General features: G+C 41.7%; 1 protein-coding gene across 1 annotated transcript in view; it reads right to left on the bottom strand.

The window, feature by feature from the left end:
• macf1a (microtubule actin crosslinking factor 1a) overlaps nt 1–22,276 on the bottom strand; it is a 283,339-nt gene that overhangs the window by 88,774 nt on the left and 172,289 nt on the right. Inside the window, 20 exon segments of the mRNA XM_034201651.1 lie at nt 152–439; nt 1,360–1,533; nt 1,713–1,928; nt 2,140–2,295; nt 2,776–8,865; nt 11,034–11,169; nt 11,687–11,778; nt 12,167–12,289; nt 12,441–12,539; nt 12,655–12,762; nt 13,075–13,158; nt 13,244–13,403; nt 14,045–14,238; nt 14,339–14,477; nt 14,565–14,743; nt 15,399–15,565; nt 15,704–15,887; nt 15,979–16,105; nt 16,943–17,097; nt 20,080–20,232. Coding sequence (XP_034057542.1) covers nt 152–439; nt 1,360–1,533; nt 1,713–1,928; nt 2,140–2,295; nt 2,776–8,865; nt 11,034–11,169; nt 11,687–11,778; nt 12,167–12,289; nt 12,441–12,539; nt 12,655–12,762; nt 13,075–13,158; nt 13,244–13,403; nt 14,045–14,238; nt 14,339–14,477; nt 14,565–14,743; nt 15,399–15,565; nt 15,704–15,887; nt 15,979–16,105; nt 16,943–17,097; nt 20,080–20,232 — 9,024 coding nt within the window.

Below are 22,276 nucleotides of genomic sequence, written 5' to 3'. Positions count from 1 at the left end.
TGCATTATATTTTGTGTGAGAAAGCATGGCAAAAGTTCATAGCATGAAAAATAAAGCTGTGAAATATACAATAAAAGCAGGATTCTAAATGTATTAGTGAGAAAAAGCTAAGAGTTTTAAACCAATACGACTCAATCATCCTTTTCCAAACCTCTCTGTCCCTTGCACTCTGCCTCTCTCTGTCCTTCTGCTCTTCTTTGACTCTCTCCCTGCGCTGCCGCTCCTCCTCCCTCCCCCTCTGGGCGGAGAGGGCATCTGCCCAGGCCTGAGCTTGTCCTGAGGCCAGGTGGAAGGCCCTCTGCAGCTGCTGCAGCTGACCCAGGAGCTGCCGGCTCTGCTCGGGGGCCAGGTCCTGGGCCCGCTCTGAGATGAACACCTGGATGTCAAAGGCAGTGCTGTTGACCTCACTGGAGCGAGCCGTCAGAGAGGCCTGGAGCTCCTTAAAGAAAAGAGACATGAAAGAGTGAAATTCAGTACAAACATTTATTCGGTTTTTTCGTACGCTGAGCTAGAAATCTTCCCTTCAGTAGCACTTACATACACCAACTTTTCCAGTTTGTTCATAAAGGATTCAAAGCATGATTTATATATATTTATTCACTTATTTCTAAAAACTTAGCAGAAATTGATTTGTTTCATGGCTATTTATTGATATATATGGAGGTATAAAAATATTGTGGGCGGTGGTGGCGAAGTCGATAGGGACTTGGCTTGGCAACTGGAAGGTCACCAGTTCAAGTCCCGGCAAGACCAAGTGCTACCGAAGTGTCCATGAGCAAGGCACCATTCCCCACACGGCTCCCCGGGCGCCGTTCAAAATGGCAGCCCACTGCTCCTAACACTAGGATGGGTCAAATGCAGAGAAACAATTTCCCACGAGGGATTAATAAAAGTCCATCTTATCTTATCTTAAAAGGAGATATCCAAAATGTACTCTTTGAAAACCTTTGATTTAATATGTTAACAAAAACAAACAATATGATTTTGATCCTTGCTTTGTCCAATGTTCTGAATTCTCTTCGGTAATGTAAGGAAATTAGCACACATCTAACAAGAGAATGCCTCATTTGCATAATAAACCATAATATTTCAGAAAACTTGTAGTTAAAAAATAACTCTATTAAGGTAAGTAATCAACTTAGAAAGTTACAGGACGATAGCTTTTAGTTTACTTTATTGACCTGTCATGGTGTCACCTCAACCTCAAATTGCTTTTAATTTAATTGAATGTAGTCTAATTAGCATTAAGGAATAGTTTTGCAACACTGACTTAGCATTTCAAGTGTAAAAAAACGTTTGGGTCATAATATAATTTAAAAAGGAAGACTAAACATTTACTTCGGATCGGACAGAACTTGCCTTGCAGAGATTCAGCTGCTGTGTTAGCTGATCACTATGATCTTCTTTCTCTGCCGTCTCCATTTTGTCCATCCCCGCCATTCCACCACTCATCTGAGCCTCTGTCTCCCTCAACCAAGAGAGCAGATTCTCCACTCGTCCTCCCAGGGACTTCTGCTCAGCTGTTACTGCCTCCTGAGAAACGTCAGGGTGAATCAAATCACACATCTTCACTTAAGAAATGAAGTTCTTCTAGAACCAAAAACGATAATCCTTCGAAAAAACCTATGCCTATTACTTAAGAATAATGTTTTCAAGTAACCTTAACAACAAATAAGCACCTAATCTGGTTTACTCAAGACTGATATTTTTACCTTATATGAGTTTCTATGGTCTCGTAGACTTTGCAGAATGCCCTCAGAAAGTGCCCTGGCAGACTCATACCCACGGGCCAGGCTCCGCCCATCCTTCTCCAGAGCCAATAGGAGCTGCGGAGGAATGTCTTTAGGTCGGGGCTTCAACAGTTCTTCAGCAGCCTCCACCTGTTTGGTGACTGCAGGCTCCAAGTCACGCAACTCAAGGTCCAGAGTCTGAGAGACAGATTAGGAAAAGAAAACAAAAGTTTTCTTGATGCCGTTTGCTAAGAGGCTTTAATCCTTCAATCCACTTTTTTGTCAAGGAACAAAGTACACAACTGAAACTGCAAAATAATTAAAGTGTCAAAAATGTACAATTATGTTGGTTGGTATCACATTAATATGACCGCACATCTCTATCAGGTAAGTATGCTCATTCTTTTACCTCAGTCTGTGTGATGATGTCCTCCAAGGCGATAAGGCTGCGGCCAACAGACTGCTGCTGCTGCTGTTTGAGTCGGACCTCGATGTGTCTTACCATGGACACCAGGGCTACAATTTGCTGGTCATGCTCCAAGCACTCTTGCCGCATCAATGATGACTGTGGAAAAAGAAAAACATACAATAAAACACAATTAAATGTGTATACATTTAAGCAGCAGAAAGTTCCCTCTATAGTAATCCATATAGTTTACAAAACATTAGCTTCTTCCAGTGTTTGGATCCTTTAACTTTACGTTCAAGGATGTTTAGTTTCCACCCTGATCCAAGAGGCTTTTTAAGGAGTTTGTTTCACTTAAGTAGTAAGATAATGTTCTCAACACATAAAGGAAGTCTTTAATGTTCAATTTATCAGAAATATTCACATTCCAAATCACAAGATTTGGAGATACATTGTTTGGACTGGACAAAAGCAGTATGGGAAATGTAGTTGAGTATTAATTACGTTTGAGTCTAACATGTACAGTAGTAGAGTAGTAGTATAACATTGCATAATAAAATGGAAATACTCAATGAAAGAACCTCTAATGTGTACTTAAATAAACATACTGTACTTAAATTCTACCAGTGGCTATCTTACCTTGCCGGTCATGGATGTCGCCCCTTCTTTTTTGGCCACTATCTCTCGGCTTTCACTGACATCGTGCTCTCCTTCCCCCCAACTCTCAGAGGCTGAGTCAGACTCAGGGACTCCAAGAGATTCAGACTCTGTTGAAGTACCTTCTGAGAGTGAAGGTGCTGATTCTTTAGACTCAAGATGTTGCTGTTGTTCTTTTAGAGTGTTTGATTCTGGAACATTGCTGCCATCAACTCCAGGTGGTTGGTGCCTTCTCTTCTTTCTGCTTTTCCCTACTGTTTTATCTGGTTGTGTGCCAAGAACCACAGATTGACTTGGGGGTTGAATGTCTAGTTTGCATGCAACAGCTTTTTGAGTAATGTCTATGGATTTGCCAGCAATGTTGGTTTCTGATTGGGATTCTTTTTTACCTATAGATGTAACCCATGCCGATTGTGTTTGTTCCTTGATGTTAGGATTGAGTTCTTCTGATTTACATACATATGTGGGACTGTGTTGACTCGTCTTAGATGCTTTACCTTGAATTAAAGAGGTCCTCACTTCATTTGCCTCATCACCAACTGAGGGTCTAGTGAGATCACTGGCTGACTGACTATCAGTTTGTTTGTCCATCCCTAGTTCTGCTGTTAAGTCATCTAAATCTGATATAGCCATTGCAGATTTTGTGGTAGTTTGCGTCACCTCAGAATCCACTTTTTCATCAGGCAGTACCTTCTCAGTATCAGCCTCTGTCACTTTAGGAATCTTGGACTTCTTGTTCTTCTTTCTTCGTTTGCTTTGCAGAGTTTCTTTGGACTGGACTGATGGAGCAGTATTAATATCTCCTTCTCCAAAACTGCTGCCCTCCTCTCCCTTAGTTGAAGAAGCTTCACAAAGTTGGGTATCCTCCTTGTCAAAAAATGTCTCTACCGTCTTATCCTCTGTGATCATCTTCTCTTCTGCACTCTCGTTTGGTGAACCATTGGTTCTCTTGACACCATCATCTCCGACACCATGACTCTCCACTAAATCAGCTTTAGTTGGTTGAGTTTGTGACTTTACAGTCTTTCCTTGACTCCCCACCTCCTTGCGTAGTGCCTGCAGCTCCTCTGCAGCCTGCTTTTCACTAACTCCTTTTTCAAACACCTTTTTAAGAATGCTCTCTTTGGCTTTCATTAGCAAGGCTGCTTTCTCGTTGTTTGGTAGAGTAGATTTCTGCGGCAATTCTTGCTCCTTTCCTTTCTTGACCTCCTGACTGCTCTCTGGTTGTTCTGGTTTCTGAGAGACTGACACCCTATTTTCAACATTTTCTTTCTGCCCCTCCCTTTTAGTCTCCTCTTTCATATCAGCCTTTTCTGCACCCTTTGATAATGTCTTTTTTAATGTATCCTTCTCTCCCTCAATAGTATTTTCTGTGGATTGCTGAGTGGCTGGAACTGATTCCTGTTCCTGTTTAACCAAATCCTTTTCAGATTCAATCTTTTCACCTATCTTTGATTCACTTTCTACATTGGAAGGCCCAGTAGAATCTGACGGACCATGAATCTTTGATTTCTCACATTTGTCTTGTGTTGCAAGCTTATCTGAGACAATTTCAGCGGTCTCAGGACGCCCTTGGATATGTGTATCATCTTGATGAATTTGAGAAGACTGTTTAATCTCTCGAGCGTGTGTGTCTCTCTCTGCTTCTTTGCCCTTTCCATTCTTTTTATTCTTCCTTTTTTTCTTGCTTTTGCTTTCTGTGTCTTTGGACGGAGAGGTCAACTGGTCTGACTGCTCAGCATCAGGGCTGCATTCCATGTCTACTGGTTTGTCTTTCTCTACTTGTTTAACCTTCTTATCCACAACTTCATCTCTCTTTATCGCCACACCACTCTTTCTGTAATCCTCTTCACTCAATGTTGATACTTCAATTACATCTTTGCTTTCCCTGTTATCTCTAACCTCTGCTGCCAGGTTGCCATCTTCAGAATCACGATTAATCATTGATGTGCTCTCATCATTGGGTCTACTCTTCTTTTCCCCTACTTTCACAGGTTCACCATCTGACTTTGAAACAGCAGCACCTTTTATGACCTCTGCCCGTGGGTTTTTGTCAATATCACGGTCATGTGCCTGAATGGTTTCAACAGAATCTCTAAAAACGTTTTCCTTTTGTTTATCACAAGTCTCACTCGCACCTATTTGCATACTTTTCTGATTAGGAAGAGGCATTGATTGTTTGATGTTTGTCTGTGGTACAATCTCTTCTATGGCTTCCTGTATTCTTTTCTCAACATTAGTTGCAAACTTACACAAGAGGTCTATGGATTGGTCTGGCTCAATTGAAGCTGCTTCTTCCACAGACACTGGCACTTTTTCTTCTTCTGTAGAAGGTTGGTTAAGCAGTGACTGATCTGGTACTACAGATGTGAATGTCTTTCCATTGTCCTGTGTAATTCCTAAACCTTGCTTTGAAAATTGAGATTTTGAAGGCCCCTCAGTATTTACGCACGACCAATTTGCTGGACTATCAGGGCTTGACACTGACAATATAACAGCAGGGCTGTATGCACCACTTGATGAGGTAACAGGTGTATCACTACCTTCATTACCCTTGAGTGCAAAAGAAGCCAATCTCTCCTGAATCTCTGAAGCTACGTCATTAGGTATCAGTCGTTTCGCAATGGCCTCGTTGAGAGAAGAGACGCGTTGTCCAGTTGCAGGATCAACCAAGCCTCCTTTCAAAAACTGGTTGGTGGCAATTGTTCTGACCATACTGTCTTCAATTAAACCTCTTTCATAGGCTTCATATAGGGGAAGCCTATCTCCAGTTCTGATATCAATGATCCCTCCACTGTCTGCCTGGCTTTGAAGCAGCCTCAATGCTGGAACCGGGTCAACCTTTTTTGACGCAACGGCCTCAGGAAGGGTCAAGCTGTCTCCTGTTTCCTCATCTGGAACACCTCTGAATGGTTTCACCTCCAAGAAACGTTTGCCTGTTTCAATATCTATTTTACCCTGGTTTACAAGCTCTGAATAAGGCACAATGCGTGCAGTTTCAGGGTCAAGCACCCCTTGTGCTACAGCAGGAGAAGCCATGGTTTCACTAGCAATATTCTCATCTAAAAGACCCATAGAAACAGCCTCTGTCAATGTCAGTTTACATCCAGACTCAGGGTCTATAATGGCTCCTGTTGATGCCTGGAAAAGTACAGCTTCTGGGTGGGATGAAGGGCTGACTTTTCCTTGGTAGACCCACTCTAGTTCTTCCAGCCCAGGAGCAATGGACCGATCCACTAAACCTCTATCTACAGCATCAGGGACTGAAAGCCTCACACCTGAAGCATGATGTATTACACCACCCTCAGCCACCTGCCTTGCCAACACTTGATAAACATCCTCAGATCTAATTAACCCTTTCTGGATTGCCTGCTCGAGAGGCACTGGAGACTTGGACTCTGGGTCAATAATACCTTCCATCTGTAGCTGTAAACTGGCTTTAGTAAGGGTTTTTGTTGAATCTGAATCCTTTCCTTTGTAAGCCTTCTCTAGTGCAACCAGTTCTTCTCTTTGGCCCTCCTCAATCAATCCCAGTGTTGCTGCTAGAGTGACAGAGACTTTTTTATCCCTATGAAGGTCAACAATCCCTCCAGACGCCACCTGGGCTTCTAGAAGTCGAGCAGCGGTGTTGGGGTCAATCAGCCCTACTTGAGCAGCCTCGCTTACCCCGCGGATCTGCCTTTTTTCTACATCCACAACCCCTGAAAGGGTCTTATCTGACTTCAGGACACTCCACATTAGATCTTCATCTAGTAAACCCTCCTGCATGACATCATCCATGCTAAGTGACTCACAGCTGCTAGCATCTAGAAAACCTCCAAACAGACCTGCATGCGCCATTAATTTAACTGCTGTGTGACCAGGAAGGACACCCTGTGCTACTGCCTCATCTGGGAGAAGCTTTTCCCCTTCCTCTGTCATCAGACCTCCCTGTTTGAGCTGGAGGACTAACTTTGCCAATTCAGCATCCTCCCCTTCCATCTCCCCTGCTGAATCTTTATCAAACTCTTTAGCATGCTTTGAGTCAGTTGCTTTTTTAGGAATTGTTATACTTAGTTTAATCCTTTCTGATTCAGTCAGGGAATATTTTAAATCTTTCTCATAGTCAGATTGTTTTGGTTTAACATCTTCATTTGTTTTTGCTTCCGGTTGGATTTGTTCTTTCAATGTTTTGAGTGGTTCTGTAGCTGTTTTTCTAGCTACTGTTGAGGGTGTACTAGTCTTTTGACCATCCGTGTCCCTTGGTTTGAACACCATTGCTTCAAGCTCATTTGGACCTTTAATATCTTTAGCTGAAGCCATCAAAGCTTCATGATCAGACATTTCTTTCTTTTGAGCTTTAACTTTTGCATTTGTATCCACACGCTTTTCATTTGTTGCTGCTAAACCACTCCCATCAACAACTGGTGGTTTGTGGAGCAATTTATTGTCATTCTTTCCATTATACCTTTCTTCTAGACTTCCTGTACTAATACTAACTACATCAGAACTTCCTTCTTCAAACTCAGCGTGTTTCAAACTCCCCCCTTTATCTGCTGAACTGAACTTACTCTCCATTTGCAGCTTCCCAGTTTCATCTGTGGTCAACGTGCGTGGCTTAACTGTACTTTCATATACAGAGTCTCCAGCAACCAGTTGAGTAGCTTTGACCAACTCTACCAACTCAGGGTCAAGCAGCACCAATCGATTTCCAGAATGGGCATCCACATAGCTGTGAGTCATAAGGTGAAGCAGAAGATTTTGTTTTGCTTGCTCTTCAGGATTCATTCCATGTTTAAGTGCTGTTTCCAAGTAAACACCTGAAGGAGAGGTTGAAGGTGTTGGAGATGATGGAGGTGGAGAGGAGCTTGTGGAACCCCAGCTCAAGCGGTTTAGAGATGGGGTACCCGACTGGTTCATGCTCGAAAGAACATCTGGGATGTGGATGTCCTTGAGAAAACTGACCACACTTGGCTCAAGGGCCTCTTCAGCAGCCTGATTTAGGGGAAGGACCTGGAGGTTTTCAGGGTTGTACAAGGCCCCAATGACATGTCGCTTCCTTAAGATGTTTCTAGAAAGCTCTCCTGAGATAACTCCTTGTTGAATAGCTTCAACAATTGGCAGGATTTCTCCGGATTCAGGCCTGAGTATACCCATGAAAGCCCAAAGAGACTCAAGGACTAATAGAGCCAAGCGAGGAGAGAGAAGATCCCTGTGAATGCTCTCTTCCAAACTCAGCCGTTCTCCATTGTAAGGGTCTATAATTCCCCCATTTTGCAACTGGCGTGCTAACATGGCACAGGCTAGATCCTGGTCCATAAGTCCATGGCGAACAGCCTCATCAATTGTCATCCTGTGGCCAGATCGTGGGTCAGAAATACCACCGCCAAGGAGTTGAGCTTCAAGAAGTCGTACAGTTAATTTCCGATCAATCAGACCTTCCTGGACTGCACGGAATATGCCAACTTTTGTTCCAGTACAGAGGCAAACAGTTCCTCCGGGTTGCTGTTTGACAGGGAGTAGAAGGAGACCAGGGTGGTCATCACAAACACAGCGCTGTTGAAGCTCATTCAGATTTAATTGTTCTGCTGTGTTTGGATCGATCAGCTCTTTATTATGTTGCCTTGACTGGAGTTTGGAAAGGGTTCTAGAAGTCAAAAGTCTCTTTTCGTCCGCTTGCTCCAAACTCATGAGATCTCCAACTGAGTTTCTCAGGCCTCCAGTGTTTAACTGGAGTTCTAAAATGCGAAGTCCCACATCCTCTCTGATGAGCCCAAACTCGATGGCTGTGGCAACTGGCAACACAATTTGTGTTCGGTCATCTGTAGACTTAGTATTTTCCACCAACAGCAAGGCAGTTTCTAGCTCAGAAAGGGATTGTCGATAATGGGTGTCAATTAGACCTTGAGCTAGACCTTGTTCCAGTGAAAGATTGAGAGGGGAGTCAGGCTTAAGGAGCCCACCCATAATGAGCTGGGCCTCCAACAGTACATGGCAGGTGTCCTGGTCAATAAGGCCTCGTTGGGCTGCTTTGAACACTGGGAATGTTTCCACTGTTCCCAAGTCAATAACTCCAGCAATGGCACTCTGGTTCTAAAAGAATAAAGAAAAACGGAATTCGAGTTGACATTCATTGTTCTATGAGCAATGTGTTATGACAACTTAAGACAGCCTATGTACTATATTATGTTACAAGGTTATTATACAGAATTAAATTATATATTATGAAGAGAATTAGATGGTAGAATCAGAAAAAGTAAGAAAACCCACAACCATTTGCCACAAAAGCATAAAAAAGGATAAATTATGTATATGTGGCAAGATACTTATGAGTACATTTTACAGGAATCTGAATGTTTTTCCCAGTATTTGCATATCTTTTTTATATTAAGAAGCACTCTAATACTTACCACTGCTATTCTAACACAAGCACTAAGCATGCAACAAAGCAACTAGAAACAAAAAAGGCAGAAAAATACAGCAATATTCAGAAGTACAATAGAATAGAATTGTGAAAAAAACGTACATGCAACGGTAAGAGAGAAAGCGAGCACTACTTACTGTGAGGGCTTGTCCCGTGGCACACACATTAATGGGCCAGCTTATGACTCGGCAGAGCGAGGCGCGACAGGTGAGAAGCTGGTTGTTAGCATTCGGCATGCCACTCTTCATTATGACTCCTATCACTGCACTGACACTAAAACCTCCTGATGACTTTAATTTTGACTAGAAAAGCCTCAAAAGAAATAATTATGGCACATTGGAACTGACAAAGGCCAAATTGTCTATATGACAATATCTCCCAACAGACACAATTTGGAATGTATGTTTTCCTCTTCAGTTGCACAGATGCTTGATACTGTTATTGGAATTAAACGATGAATCACATTAGATTGTGCTGAACACAGATTATGGTGTGATTTAACGTAACTGAAAAGTAAACTGATCTGCAGATTAAGCGTGTTTATAAATGTCTAGCTTTCTTTTCCACATCTCATTCTGATCCTTGGCTGAGACCTCAGACGTCGACACTTCCCTTTCGGCTGCTGTTAGTGGTTTTTAAGCAAAATGCTGGTTGAAAGTTTCACACATTAATAGTATGCATTAGAAAAAACACAAAAAATCTCATTCACACACACACACTCTTGTGATCTGGACACAACATGCTCAAATGGTGAAGTTTTTTTTTTGCATAGCTGGCCTCTGGTGCACACTGTAAAGTGATTTTTTTGTGAGTATTTTTATATCACATACATGTTCCCTGTAAAAACAACGTTCACATAATCCATTATAAGGTGCAGCTGTCAGGACATATGAATCATCATCATTGGATTGCTTGAAACCTGAAATTCTCACACACATTTAAACCTTTTTTGACCGATGTTGGATGCAACACATTAAATAAGCCAGGAGAGAAACCTTTTTTGACAAACTTTAAACTGACTGGGGATGTGTGATTGTACATGCTGGTAAAAATAAATACTAAAATGTAATGCTTTTACTTTATGAAGTGGCATAATTTAACCACAACATAAAGAAAAGTAGCATGATACTATGTTGAGGCTAAAGAAAAGTAAGGGAAACATAAAAGTGCGTCTCATTTCTAACCAAAACAATTCTAATGATGGATCTACAAAAAGCGGAGCTCTACAGCTTCTAGCTAACTGCTAGCATGACTTGGCAGCACTGCTCCAGTGCGGCACCAGTGAGGCCATGTATTAACCATGTTAGCAGTTCAGCAGATGGGTTTTCTGATGATAATGACGATGATGAGGATGAAGATGACAACAACTGGGGTGGTATAGGACAGGTAATGAAATGACTGCAGGCTTTTAAGAGAGCGAAACACTCCATGCTAAGGCCCAATTCAGACAGTGCTATCCAGTGAATTTATTTTCTTTATGTATTTTTTTTTACATCTACTCCTTGATGACGAAAAAAGATGTCAAACTAAAGTGCCAGAAATATAAATTACTATTTATAATCATCTGAATACACGTCTGAAAAGGGTCTGTGATGTATGTTAAACCAAACCAAGTCAATGAGTGAGATTCGTCAATAGTGGTGATGTTTTTCAAAATGCTCAGTGAACACACAACATGCTGTACGACACACACACTCTTGCTGGCCCACAGTTGAACTCACGCTTAGCTTGCAAGCATATTCATATTTACATTTTGAAAAGCTTACGAAACCCTTGAAAATAACATTATTGTCACAAATCGGCAGTCGAACTTGGCCCGTCCCTCCAACCAATTTACCTTTCTTTCCTCCTCTTTGGCCAGTTGCTGCTCCAGCTGCTGCAGCTGCTGGGTGGAGCTGGTGCACAGCTGGTTGTAGGTGGACGTCAGCTCGTCCAGCTGAGCCTCCACATGAGAGCACTCCTCTGGGGACAGCCTGGAGAGCACACAGGGGGGAGGTTAGAGCGTGTGGGATTTAGGTGTTGTTTATTGTGTGACAATGTGAAGATTTCACACAGTATCTTTGACAAATATTTCATTATAAGGTCCATTAGAGTTTTTTCTAGAAACACAAATGTATAGGAACTTTTCTAAGTGAAATCCTTGTAAAAGAAACTCTAGATAATCTGAAACCTACAATTTGGTTAAAAAAAACAAGCTAAATAATACATCCAGTCCATAAATATGACTGTAAACAACTTTATATTCCCCAGTTTCCCTTGATCCTTCATTTAAGTCCTAACATTTACCAAACTTGAATACAAATATCAAGGGTCTGACATCTTAATTCAGAATTTCCATGACAGGCAGCTAAATGAGCATGCACTGTTGGGATAGTTTGTGAGTGTCCATGTGTTTTGCTAGATTGAAGGACACAGGGAATGTCAAACAGTATGTGAAGTGAATGAGTTGTCGGTGCAATGTGTGTGTCCATGTGTGTGATCCAAACTTACTTGCTGGCCTGTTTTGACAGCAGGAAGACCTGAGTGCTCCTTATGGCTTCTGCCACTTCATCTTTCTTGGCTGCCAGCTGTTCACTGATGGCCTTCAGAAGAACACAAAGGCACGATGCACTTAGTACAAAACAACTTGGATCAACTGCCATTTTAACATGTAAGTTAAACAGCTAAATATATTGTATTAACAAGGAAACACTATCCTTTCAACTTATTTACTAAAAGGCTTTGTTGGATAATGAAGTCTGAAATTAAATGAATATAATGCATAAATGATTGATTTCTTTAGTAAGGAGAGTTGTAATAACCAGGATAATGCCAGTCTTCATTGCAAAATGAACCCAGCAGGTGTCCTGCTCACCGTGCGGGGAACCATTATGCGTTGGCTCGCAAAAATGCTAATTGTCTGAAGAATAATGTGTATAATATATGATAATAAGAATATGATGATAAAAATGAACAAGCTTATCGGTGTACCTGCTGAGCAGCAAGTGAGGACTCTGCGTTGGGGCCCCCGGTCCGTCCCTGGAGGCCCTTGACAAAGCCCAGCAGGTCGGAAACCTGCCCAACCCTCGCCTGCTTCTCCTCCTCCACCTCTTTCTGCTCAGAATAAAAACATTTACTTACAAGATAAATAATGGAACTTTTTTTTCCTGTCACTATTAAACAGAAATTATTGTTGTTTTAAAGCTTCAGTGATTTGATATGACAAAAAAGCAAGAGAGGGAGATATAGTGAAACACAGTCCCACCTCTTCTTCTTCTATTCTTCTCAAAGCATCGCTGATGTACTTCACATGCTGCGTTGTCAAGGTGACCAAGGCTGTGTAACGTGTGCGCAAGTCCATGAACTGCAGAGAAACATCCAGAAACAATTACAAGAGATCTGTGATGAATGGATACGATTCATTGTCCTAATATTCAATAATGTAGCCATATCAATAACATCTGAACGTCCCGCCTCACCTCATGTGTGATGGCGTCAGATGAAGAGTGCATCCTCCTCCTCTTCACAGGGGATTTTTGTGTAGATTCTACAAAGGCTCTGTAGGTCATCAGCTGCAGCTCATAATCCTACAGACATGGTGGGACATGAGTCAGTAAAATAGTGGCTAGGCAACCATCATTTACAAGAGAAAGTGTAACATTGCTTCAAATATATATAACTTTGTATGTATTCACAGTCACACATTTCATTCTTGTAGACAACAGTGAAGTGAAGGAAAAACTAGGAAACCATTTTTTTTAATCAATTATATAAAAATAAGGCAAACGTATATATATATAAAAATAATTGAAATAAAAATGACATATTTCAATATTTTGTAAAGTGACACTCAGATATTTGACACACTGTATGAAACACAAACAGAAAGAGTCTCTGACCTTCACTGAGGTGCAGTACTGTTTGGAGTGAGTCTGGCACTCATCTAGTTTGGTCTGGTTCTGTTCAATCTCAGCTACTAATGCCTAAAGAAGCCAAAACAAATCATGACATTTATACAAGACTGTTGGGTACAATGTGTCAGTTTCAAAAGTAATCAGTGGTACTGACCGTCTGCTGGGCCAGCTGTTCTGACAGCGCCTTGCTGTCCGTCTGTCCAGGTTGGGTGTTTTCTTGTCTCTTTGTCGTTTCTTCGATCCAGTTGATGAGAGCAGAGTGTCCGTCTCTGTACTGCTGCAGGGCCGAGCCCACTGACTCTAGATCTGTCCGTCTGCAATGAGAACACATGGATTGTCAGAAAATGTAACACACAGACATGTTTATTGTACATATAAATATAAGCTTTTGTTCTGTTATCTCAATATTTACTGATAATTATACTTGGTAGTGATGGGAGGATTTTGTTTATAGATACAAAAACACTAAATAAGTTGTTCCTGGTGAATTCGCATTATTAGGATAATTGTAAATATTCACAAGTACTTACAATAATATGTCTAGCTTACTATCACGGTAGAAACTTTTTTTATCCTGAATGTATACATGGGGAACTTATGATTTATGATGCCTCTATTTAAGATTGTTTGATTGCAATACAAATATTAGTTTCTTACCAAATGTCAGGTAAAGTCATTTCAGTATGTTTTTCTTTTCACATTTTAAGAGTCAAAAACATGTTTGGATAATTATTTTCAAGAATATCAAGTACATCACAATTATTTTGGACCAGATTATCCTGACACAAATCAGTGTTTGCATTGTACAGGCTCATACATCCTTTCAAGATTCAAAAAGGTTGTCATGATACAAGCCTAACAAAATTAGATTTCAATCTTTCAATTCTTCTCCTTTTACCCTTCTCATCCCCTTATCGTTTCCTTTCCCCCCACACCTTCCCTCTGTCTTGCCCACCGTGTATCCATCTGCCTCTTGACTCCGCTCCACCTGTCTGCCATCTGATTGGCTCTCTCCTGGAGGCGCTCCAGCTCGGGGCTGCGGTCCGGGTGCAGCTTGCTGAGCTGAGACGCAGCTTCTTTGGCGCAGGCGACCTCCGACTGCAGGGACTGGAAGACGCCCTCCTGATCCACCAGATCAGCCTGCCACTTCTGGAGTGAGGAATCAGGAGAAGGATGCAGATCAAAGGTTAGAGTCAGTCTCACAACACAAGCCTTAAGGGGAGTCTATGCAATATTATGTGTCGCTTACCCCTAGTTGCTCTCTGAGGTTTTTAATGGCCGTTGTGTCTGCAGGAACGATGTCCTCTTCACTTAGTCTGCTCTCGTTCTTCCTGACCTGGCTCTCTGCTTCATCCAGGCTACGCATCAGGACCTCTACAGTTTTCAGCCTGAGGAGAGAAAAACATTTTGGAAGTGAAACATTAGTGGGCTTTTTTGAGTGAACCAATTAACAGAAGAAGGAAGGGCTCACTTACTTTTCTAGGTATACAGAGGAGAGGTTGTGCAGTCTGTCTGTCTTCTCCACGGCCTGATTGAGTTCAGCCCGGAGGACGGGGATGCTGGAGGACGTCGGCTTCTCCTCGAAGAAACTGATGCAGCGCCGGGACACATCACCCAAACTGGAGCGCATGGCGTCCAACTCTGACTGCAGATTCTGGACAACAATGGGATTTTAAGGAAACCGTTAGTACAAAATAAAGGTCAAAATTAGGTGGGAGGTATGTCTTACACAGTACAGTCTAATAGGTAGATGGAGTAAAACAATGCTCCAGTTGTGGTGCAGCCTTTTTCTTTAAAGTTTCCTTTGTTTCAATGTTTATTTCAAACTAGGGAAACCGTGGGAGGTGATTGATAAAATAAAATAAAAATGTGGTGATTATAAGTCAGACGTAAATTACTTTCTGAAAATGACTGAATAATACTTTTGAAAAGAGCTAAGGTCATTTGTTATGACATTTTCAAAATAAAAATAAAAACCACTGTCAAAACTTTATTCAACTAGCCATTGTAAAAAAGATTGTAAAATGAAAACAATACATTCCCAGCTGTTTGTTTCACAGATAGAAAACAAAGAAATTCAGGAAATAAAATGAAAAATGATCATCGTGCCTTTTTTCTCTATCTGTTATCCTTAATTCATCAACAAAGAGATACAACTATTTAGATCAGACAATTCTCAACCACCTACAGGCCTCAGTAGAACTCTCTACACCATGTTTAAAATACTTTATTAAACATTAACTTATTCAATATCATCATCATCCTATTGTTATTGCCCGTTGCAGCCAGCAGAGGGGGCTCACACTGACCTCCTGCTCTGCTATCTGCACAGTGTTGTCACCGCTGTCCCCTGACAGCCGGCTGGGGGGCGGGGTCTGAATCCCCCTCATCAGTTTCTGCTCGGCATCGTTCAGCCGGAGGGTGATGTTCTTCAGCTCCGACAGGTAGGACCGAGAGACCGACTCGTCCTTCTCCACTGAGGGAGAGAAGAGAAGAAGGAAGAGTTCATTTGGGCATGAGTAGACACACTGCAGCCATTTGCTTTAACAAATACCAGAGTAAAGTATGTTATACGTGTGCACTGAACTTGAGTAAATGTATGTATTAGTCTCACCGGTCTCCATGTTGAGCAGCAGGTCCTGGCAGTGCGTCTGGGCCTGCTGGACCTCCTTCTCCAGCTCTCGTCTTTCTCCTGCCGTGAACAAGATGCTCTCTTTGCTGTCAGACAGGAAGTCTGACATCTGGGACTCCAGGTGATCCAGGACCTGCTGCCGCTCTGAAGGAGACTGACAACGCACCTGACGGGTGAAACACAGAGGGATAACGTGAGTAACAAGGACATTAGAATAGGAGAAAAGACAACAAAACCACAGGGTAAAGGATCCTCACCGCGTCCAGGTTCCATCCGGAGACGGTCCGGATGTCTTTGAGCAGGTAGTGCCAGGACACCACGCTCTTCATGTTCACATGCAGCTGATGCCACAGAGACATGACCTTCTGGTACAGCTGCTCTGCCCTGCACACACAAACACACACACACCAGGTTTGAGACATTTTCAGTTTTTTATTCTAAATTGAGGTGAAAACTGTTCTGAAAAAGGGACTTACTGTACAAATGACCAGCTAAACACTCTGTTCTATGTGAAAAGAGCCTGGCCCTGGAGTAATACTTTATGAAAGCATCTGTGGTCAGTTTTATATTGAAAATTAAATTGTTGTTGCCGAGTCCTGAGTTTTTGCTTTAATGTACTTATTTTGTTGAGTCTGTGTTTTGTACCGTCTCTTGTGTATTTCTTGTTGAGTTTTATATATTTTTTTTTTTTAAAGGCCCATCTGGGGACTGGCTTTGCACATTTAAATGGCTAATGCTGTACAGTCAATGCTGCAGTGTGTGGCTTTTTGTATAAACTGGCCTCGAGTGGTTTGGTGTTTGAGATTTTGTGTGTTTTAAAGGTCTGTTGCGGTTATCTTGTTCTTTGAAAGTTGCTTTACTAAATAAACGTTATAATTACTTAGTTGCTACATACCTGTTCCTGTAAAAAAAACATTACATTAATAAACTTATCTTAAGCCATTTGTGGACAAAATGAAACCACGTAAATGATTTCAAACGGCCCAGGTTATTTAGTTTTATTTGTATTTTTTAGGAAAATGGTTGATTATTTGACCTGAAAACACTTTTTTATTTGTGGAGGTAATGTGAATGGCACAAAGGAACATGGTCCCTACCATTTAATTTTGTTCCCCATGAAATCCTTTTAGCTACTGACCAAAACCATCCGTAATCCATCCCAACCTACTTCCACAACAACCCTTTGATGTGCTCCATGTTCTGCTTCGCGTTGTGTCTCACCTGCTGGCTGTGTCCATGGCCTCTTGGTTGGGGGGTGGGACGGTGAAACACACCGAGGGGACCATGGCCTCGTTCCCCGTCGTACTGATCACCTTCCACTTGGTCCTCTGGGAGTTGTCCTCCAGCACACACTCCTCTCCCCGGGTTATTGTGATCTGAGAGGAGGAAGGGGTTCAGGATGGATAGAAACAGGAAAGAGAGAGGGATAGATAAACGAAGAGGGAAAGAGGGATGGAGGTAATGGAATGACGGATGTTGGGAGTAAAGAGGAACAGATGGAGAGCATGAATTTGAAAGATTGTAAAATATTGATGTTAGAAAGAATGATGACGGAGGTAAGACGACAACATGGATGGAGGAGGGGTGAAATTAAAAAGAGGAGGAGAGAGAAGAGAAGTGAAAACATGTAAACCAAAAAGCTGGTAGCAACAAACTCATAATGCAACACAAAATGCAAACATTCATGAATTTCATGAAGTTAGCAGAAGCCCAAAAATGATATGACAAAGAGACCTTTGACACGTGTGGAGCGAAAGCTTCTTTAAAACTCTTAGGTGAAAGCTTTTATTTTGAAATATTCTTCAAACTGAGGTTTAATGATCCCTGGGCTGAGTTTCATACAGTCACCAACAAGGGAGGAAACATGACTGAAACCCAGCCCAGGAAACAAACAAAGAGTTTGGGATTGGAATTGTAGTGTTTAATATAGGCAAGGCAAAGCAATAATTGTGGGGAGAGTTTAAGGGACACACAGGAAGGCTACAGCTGTACTGCCTCCCACCCACCACCCTCTCTCACCCCTTCCCTGCACACACACAGCATCGATACATCAATAATGCAAAGCTAGGCACACACAGGAAATACATGGAATGTACATTGAAGCACAAAGCTGTGACTTGTTACTGTCTGACTGACGGAATGAGCCTCAAAGGCACGTTTTAATTCAGTTCAGCTGATGCCACCTGCCCTTATCACTGATGACAGTCCTGTGACTGAGCGTCAACTGATCAACTCTCACCTTTCATCTTTTGTGCTGTCAGTATGAGAGTATTAGTATGTCCAAGAGGAGGGTACGCAAGTAGAGGACACACACAAAGATGAAACAATGTTTTTGTGTCTGCCTCCTATCTCTAAAGTCTCATTTCCTTTGTATTTTATATATTTGTATTCATTGCAATGCATTCAAATGCTCATATGATACTCTTTAACATGACAGAAACATTTTAAGTATAGTTTATTAAATGCAGAAGGCCAAACAAGACATACTGCATTCTCTTTCAATCTGCTACGCAAGCTAGCATGCTTTTCTGGCAATTCTGACCCACAATTCTGTGCACAAGCGCAGACAGATTGTGACGATTGTGTTCCAAATTGCAGACTTTTTCATTTGACTTTAAAGGACACGCTAAAGATTTCATGTGGATGCAGAGCAAAAGGGGTTAAAGCATAATGTCATGAGAAAGTAGTATGCATATTGCGTGTAATAGTACATACTCTTTGAGGCAGCTGCAGTACGCACTTAAGTAAAGAAGAAAAAGTGTTTAGTCACAATTTGGAATGCAGCCATTGTCTTTGGTTTTTGGCACATTTTTAGGTACAAAGCTATTTTTTTTACTTTTCCTGTTGCCACAATTCTGGTTTATAGCACCAATAAGACACAACAAGTGTGCAACACAAATATTTGATCCATGTGGTTAATTTGTTGTCATTAGATATCTAAAATAACCACAATTCAACATATTAAACAAATGCAGTCTAGACTAGACCCCATATTTATTTTCTAATTGTTGTTTGAAGGTAAAAAAAACAACATGAATGACAGCTTCAAGGACACCTAAATATATAATATTCCCATACACCTAAAAGCAGGTGTCACACTCAAAGTGACCTCATGTCACATTACTGACGGCTCAACTTGACATCAGCTGATAAGAGAGGAGCATCAGGGCAGTGCGGTGTGTGAGCAGTGTTAATCGGAGGTGAGAGAGGGAGAATAGAGGCAGCTATACCTGAACGTTTGTCTTGTCAGCCCAGCCGACAGACGAGAGGATGAGGAGGAGGAGGAGGAGGAGGAGGAGGAGGAGGAGGAGGAGGAGGAGGAGGAGGGAGTGAGGTAGGAAAGGTAAAACAAGGTACATGAGGGAATGGAGAGAGAGGAGGAGACACAGGAAAGTGAAGGAGAGAAAGATTACTTTGTGCACACTGCTTTTCTTTAGTAGAACTTTCAGCTCTGTTGCATCATCCATTTTAAGATCAGTGATGCAGGACCAAACCCCCTCGTCCTTCACCTGGATACAACACCTCACATACAGTATGCTCCAATTAACTAATTGACCCGGAGGACTCCAGCTATAAATAGCAGCATAAGGAGTGCAGCATGTCCATGTTTGCTGGGTGCTGCTTTTCAAAGGAGTCCGCAAAGGGGATGAGACAGATTTATAATTCATCGCATTTTTAGATTCCCTGAGGGCATCACAGCTGAGAGTGAGAGGCTGGTCTATGTGTGGTATGTAGAAAGAATCATTGCACAACTTCAGTTTTCTTCTTGTGTATCATCTTTTTAGCTTACGTGTGGCTATTTTTGGCTTTTGACTAAGATTCAGTTGTTTTTGTTTTTTTTAAACACAAAAGCCAAAGAACATTTATTGTGAAGACTCAATTAAATCTGGATCATAATCACTAAGCCCCTTTAGATTGCAAAGTGAGCACTGGTCTTTTTACTCGCCAGTTCAAATGGAGTGAAAACTATTTTCAAAAAAACATTGCTGTAGTCTTTTCATTAATATGGACCCCCTAGGCTGAGAAAATAATATGTGTAGAGGTGCTCATTAATCTGACGACAAGGAAACAAGTAAATGTCACAGCATGAAGGAAGGAGCTCAAATAGAACAGTTATAAAGTGGATGTGGAAGAGGGCTCGGAGAGGAGGTGCAGGGTGGGTAATGCAGGTTACAACAACAGAGTGGGTGGGGTAAATGAGGAGCTGCTTTTTATATACACAGTTTGTCTCAACACTTCCTGGAAGAAAATGGAAATCAAGCTTCTACGATTTGTTTTGGGTTATCAGTATGACAAACGTACAGCAACTAAAACACACGCACATGTGGATGAGGTGTAATATCTGGAGTCTGCCATACCTCTATCTGCCTGTAGTCGCAGATGGCTCTGATGGGGGTCGTGGCCCCCAGGGTGCTCTCTGCGTTGCGGGGCCGGAGCTGCACCAGGGTCTTGGCGCGGCCCACCAGGCTGGCCACCGTGCTGCGGTACTCGATCAGCTGCTCCTTCTCCTCCTGCAGGACAGAGGACATCATCTGTCAATCACTTCCTGTAGTATTCAGTCACACAGTTACAATGGATCATTTGACCGACCCTTTTCAAAGGGTTGATAGTCCATCCATCATTTTGTGAGTAAGTTAGTAATCAATGGCAGTTTAATGAATCAGGCTGTGAGCCCCATTATCAATCACTGTAACTAGTTTAGCTTGATTTTATAGATAACCAATATAGTATAGTTAGATGTTGAAGTTGAAACTATCTTTCCTGAACGGCTAACGGAAGCCATGAGAGGTCATCCTTTGTTTTAGGTCTGGTTTAAAGTGTTTTCTCTATTGTGTTTATGAAATAAAAACATGTGCAAAAAGAGTGTGTTTGTTGTTGTAACACTCCTGTTGGCCACAAGAGGCTTACATGCAGAAATACCCCATGTTCGACATAGGACTAAATCCATTTGTGTTCTCTTCCAATTCAAAATGTTGACCTGATGATGGCGCTTGATGAAAAGTTCATGGAAAACCAACATTATTGCAATCCATTTGAAAAGGTATTCATTTCTGTACAAAATGTCATGCAACCCCAACGAATATTTCTCAAGGCATTTTACAAAGAAAATCTAAATAAGGAAACAAAAGAAAAGTATCATCAAAAATATTAAGATTCATCTTCAAAGAGCCATGACAAGATTAATAGAAATCAATCCGACATTGCTATACTCAACTAATTACTGTATATCTTCTAATAATTATTATGCATTTTTCAACACAATAACCTGCCAGTATTAAATCAAACACATTAAGCCAATCTTTTCAGTTAAAATATATTACATGGTCTCCAAATATTGTCAAGCATATTAGCGAGTTGCCCCTGAGAGGAGTGGACTTGCTGATTCAGATGCTTGTGTTAGCTTGGGCGCTAACCATAAAACATTTAAACGGTGTGCTCTTCTTCACCCTGACCCAGCAGAGAGGCATGAAGGATTCATTATAGAGAGACCAACAGAGAGACAGGTAGGGAGGTGTGGACAGAAAGGCAGGAATTGAGGGAGGCCTGTGTAAATAACTTATACATTAGATATACAAACTGAATGTATCACTTAGATGGCAGTTGCTGCAGTCAGCTCGACTGTAGCAAGTCAAATGACAAGCTTAGAAGAAACAATTCATATAGAGATAAATAATGGAAAGAATGTCAAATTAATTATCACCACAAGAACAAATTGACTAGCAGAGAAGCTTAAATGAAATGCTTATTATTACATTTGGATGGAATTTTGTTTCACCTCTCGTTGACAGCAAGCGCTTATTAAATCATATGTGAAGAAGTACTTTAATGTCAGTAAACAAAAATAACAGGGTGCAAATAAAGGGTCCAATAAAAAGGGCAAACAGCATCACCTAAACCCTAATCTCTGCCTGAAAGGTATTGAAACAGCCAATTTAATATCCTCTCTGTTATATCATGAACGTCAAACAAAAGGTTCTGCTGTTTGTTTTCTGGTCTGATTCAGAAGCAGTGTTTAGGATTAGCTTCACCGTCACAGGGCGTAATGGAGCACAAGAAACTGATTAACACACACAGATGTAAACACCATTAGATAGCATTTGGAAATAGACACATACTGCACCTAACAATGCTGGCTGCACACACGTCTGTGAAAAGAGCAGCTGCTTGTGACACACACCTCTCTATGGAGAGTATACGCTCACTGCTCTGGCCTTGGAGCATTCTCCACACTAACTCTGCCATCTGTTTGAAGTCCAGTGTGTGTGTGTGTGTGTGTGTGTGTGTGTGTGTGTGTGTGTGTGTGTGTGTGTGTGTGTGTGTGTAGGTGGCAGTCTCACAAATGTTCCACAGGGAGGTGACTCAGCGACTGCATTCTCTAACTCAGAGATAGCTTCTCCCCATCATGTGGCTGCCTGAGGCCGAGCACAAGTCAGGAGGACAGCGGTGGGCCAACAGGACTTCTTTACTTTCATTTTTCATATGGCTGTATTTATAAAGTTTTAATACAGCCATATGACTCATGTTCAAGCCTCCATCCAGGATTATTTTGCATTT

Source organism: Gymnodraco acuticeps, unplaced genomic scaffold (assembly GCF_902827175.1).
Source record: "Gymnodraco acuticeps unplaced genomic scaffold, fGymAcu1.1, whole genome shotgun sequence".
Lineage (NCBI taxonomy): Eukaryota > Metazoa > Chordata > Actinopteri > Perciformes > Bathydraconidae > Gymnodraco > Gymnodraco acuticeps.
The sequence above is the reverse complement of the archived record's forward strand: the minus strand, read 5'-3'. Positions and strand labels throughout refer to the sequence as shown.